Here is a 3975-nt window from a genome sequence, read left to right on the forward strand (position 1 = left end):
AGGATAAATATGAATGAGCACTCAAAAACATTTTTAACTTATTTTAATTTTGAAAATATTAACCACTTAAGTGTTAGGGATTGTTTGGAACCAGTTATACAGAAGTGCTTTTCAGAAAAGCATTCAATTTAATAAGAGTTGATAATAAGTGTTGAGCTAGAAAAATGTTGAAAATCATAAATAGTGATTGGTTGTATTTAGAATAAGTGGTATTTGGATACTTTTATTATACAGTACTATATGATTATTTTTTTAATATATTTTAAAGTACAAATATTAATATTTTTAAATTAACAATTTCATTAACAAGTATTTTAACTATTTATAATTAAAGTTTAAATATTTATTAAAAAATAATATCACATTAATAATCTTCTCATTTCCATGGTTAGTTTTGCAAATATCCGGATGATCATAGAGAAAAATCCAAGCATCTGGGAGATTTTATTGATGCTTAAGCCTTCTCCTGCAATACCATTTAAACACACACGAGGTCTTGCATTACACTTAAATTTATGAAACAGGTGCTTGCTTGGTTTTAACACAACTGCAGCCATATACAGCTGCTTCTCTGGTTATGGGGATGTTCAGTTGACATCCTCAAGTAGACGGAGCATCATCTCCAACCACAATACAATACAACACTCAGCCAGAACACATGCAAATTGCTTGTAATCACAAGAAGGCTTCATTTTGAGTCGGTAAAGAAGCGGTTGATGGAAGGCATGATCTCAGGATTTTTATTCCGAACATACTTTCTGAGGGAATGCTCGGCATACTTTTCACCCTCGGCGTGATTCTCCAGCACGCCTGCAGCCCTGCCTTCCTTGTTCACCCTTGGTTTTGCAAGCACAAAGATACAGGTCAGTAATGAAAGCATCAAGAGGAGGAGGATAAAACTTTTGAAAACGTTCTCCAATGTGCACTCACATTCTATCTGGTATGCAAAATTAGAGCATAAGGATATGGAATGAATGGATACAACACATTTGTTTACTTAAGATGCATTGCTACATTTCTCATAGGATACGGATCAAACAATATGCTAAAACCCTTGAAAGAAAATGATATTTCCATGTATGCATCCACAATAGCATCATATTCAACCACTCCTATAGTAAGTTGCTAAATTAATGCAAATATAATTATGTTCAAGCATTTAGAGACCTTTAATAAGCATTTGGAGACCATAAAAACTACTAGAATGTTTGATATAATTTTTGTTTTCTGTTTCGCTACTCTACAGGGAAGAAACAGATTATAACTAAGCAAAATTGTTACCAAGTGGCCTGGACGTCATGAATTCATGAATTCAAGGCGTGGAAACAGTCTTTTGCAAATATGTAAGGTAAAACTATGTACTATTAGATCCATCATAGTCTGTCTCTTCCCCAAACCCCACATATACAGGAATTTTGTGCATCGAGCTGCCCTTTTTATTTGAGATATGTTGCTATACATAGGATGCCCATGCCAATTTTTTGTTTAACATAGGAATCTTGGCAGGCATTTCAAATAGAATTTAATTATACCCTTAACTTTCTGATAATGTACTTCAGGAATCCTTTTGAAATGATTGCCAAAATTTCTACCCATGTTAGCATTCGGTTCAACATGAAAATAGTGCTTTGCTTGCCCGATAACAATCCATATTTAAAATTAGAGGGGATATCTATTAAGAGAAAGAGTTTAGTCATAAAGGGAAATGTTCAATGTCAACTTATAACGTAATAATGCAAAAACACTAATCTAACACATATATTGTCATTGTTTGACATATTAGATTTTTTTTTTTTTTTTGGATTATGCACCAGGTCTCCACGTGTCCGTTTTACAGTCCACGTGACTAATCTTACGCCTCTTGAAGTTGACCCTACAACTCCAAAGAGAGGGTAAATTCAGGAGTTCAGGGGCGAAAACAAACCCGGGAGGGTTTGAACACCTGACCTCATGAGAGGCACTCCCGCAACTCGCACTACCACTTGAACCACACCCTGGGGGTGACATATTAGTTTATTATTGTGATGCAATGTTGTTCATGATTATAAAAAAATTAAAAAAAAAATCAAACTATTTAAAAAATGAAAATATAGCGCTAGTACGATTTATATTTTATAATATAAACAAAAAAATAAAATTATAAGTATAAAAAATTGTGAACAAAGTTTAAGATCCTATGTACGCATATGAAATAGAAGATGATGTTATCAACACAGGTTAGGTGTAAAATGAATAAAAACAATTTCAAGCAATCACAGCTTAAAAGAAGGTTCTTCATGTGTTTGAGATGGCTGATATGTCTGAAGATTTTTCAAAATGATCAAATATTAGTTGCAAAAACCTCAAACGCTTGAATTATCAGATTTTTTTTTCAGAATTGTGTATGAGAATTATCAAACAATTTCCAGAAATAGACTTATATTAGGTTTTATTATTGGAGTGTTTTGAATCTCAAATTTCAATCCCAAAGAAATTTCATTCCATGTCAAATTTTTGAAAAAAAATGGTTGAAATTTTGAAATTTTAATGAATTTTGCATGGATTGGGAAAATTTCAAAGATAGAAATTGACCCCCTTTTCAATTTCAAGGTCGGTGGAAAGTGAAATTTTTTACAGAAGTTTCAACACTTTCATGGAAATTTAAGATCGTGAATGATGGAATTATGACCAATTATATTGAATCCAAATGTAAAAAACTTGTAAACAAGTTTTGCTCTTCACATACTACTAACTAATTCCCAATTAAAATATTTATTCAAAAATCACATATTTTGTAGCATTTTTTAATGTTAATTAAGATTGTGTTTAGGAGCAGACCTTGAATTTGAACGTATGTGAATTTTAAACAAATTTTGTTCTACAGTCAAAATCTACACAAATTTCAAGCTCAAGGCTTCCAAACGCATGCTAAGGAAATTCAGGGAAGCCTCTAATGGCTTGTTGTCAATTCTTCCCTATAAAGAAGGTGATTCCAGGAGGCCTTCTACTCTCAGATAAAGCGCAGAAAAAATCATCCATTTTAGCGTGAATCCACAGGTAATTTTATAAACTAATTTCAATTAAATTTCTAAAATATTTAATTCATAACATCAATCTCTTCTAAAAAAAATAAAAATTAATAAACTAATTCTATTTTTAAATTCCCAAAATATCTCCACAACTTCTCATCTTTTAAACCATACATGCAGACACACACCCAACTACCCAAGTTAACAGAAGCAAAGGGGAAGAGAAGATACCTGACTTCAGGATTGAAGCAAATGTTTCGCACCAGCTGGAATCCGCAAATCCCCACAGCTACACCTACAGCAGCGAACAGAGGATAAACCTGCGCACTCAACACACATCAGATTCAATTTCCAAAAAAAAAAAAAATCAAATCCTCCGAAATAGATCAAATAGCCAAATCAGAGGAGAGAGAGAGAGAGAGAGAGAGAGAGAGAGAGATTGAGTGAGAGAGAGACGGAGATCTAGGAAAAGCGACGAACCTCGGGCCTCAACCATCGATTGGCAGCCATGGGAGGAGCCTGAAGAAGCGGAGAAACGCAGCACGCGCCACAAATTTCAGGTGAATGAAAAAGAGAAACGGTGCTTAGACCCACTGTTTTGCTTCATATGATTGGTGGCAATCTGGCAGGTTATCCTTTTTGCCCTTTTTGCCCTCCCATGTTGTCACTCAAATGACAAGACCATCCCTAACCTTATCCATTTAAATAAATGATACCTTTACCTCTTAATTTTTTCTTTACAAGTGAAAAGGTATATTAAAAAAATGATGAAGCAATTTTTTTTTTTTTGTTTTATTAGAGAAGAAAAAATTATTCATTTGTTAGTAAAACCTTGCATTAAGGATGTGCTCCTTTGAAGTTATAAAAAATAGTTTAGTATTAAAAATAGTAATATTAATTTTAAAAGATAATATTTCGATAAATTCTTGTAGTATATTAGTTATTCTATTGGAAATATCACAATGTT

The 3975-nt window shown here is 32.9% G+C and overlaps 1 protein-coding gene across 1 annotated transcript; it reads right to left on the bottom strand.

Moving 5' to 3' along the window:
• Window positions 1-417: 417 nt before the first annotated feature.
• Window positions 418-3685, bottom strand: LOC131167897 (uncharacterized). Its single transcript, XM_058126960.1, has 3 exons — window positions 3489-3685; window positions 3240-3328; window positions 418-836 (listed from the first exon to the last, which is right to left on the bottom strand). The coding sequence occupies exons 1-3, from the start codon at window positions 3516-3518 to the stop codon at window positions 689-691; spliced, it is 267 nt and encodes an 88-aa protein (XP_057982943.1). The 5' UTR covers window positions 3519-3685; the 3' UTR covers window positions 418-688.
• Between the last annotated feature and the right edge of the window lie 290 nt (window positions 3686-3975).

Source organism: Malania oleifera, chromosome 11 (genome assembly GCF_029873635.1).
Source record: "Malania oleifera isolate guangnan ecotype guangnan chromosome 11, ASM2987363v1, whole genome shotgun sequence".
Lineage (NCBI taxonomy): Eukaryota > Viridiplantae > Streptophyta > Magnoliopsida > Santalales > Ximeniaceae > Malania > Malania oleifera.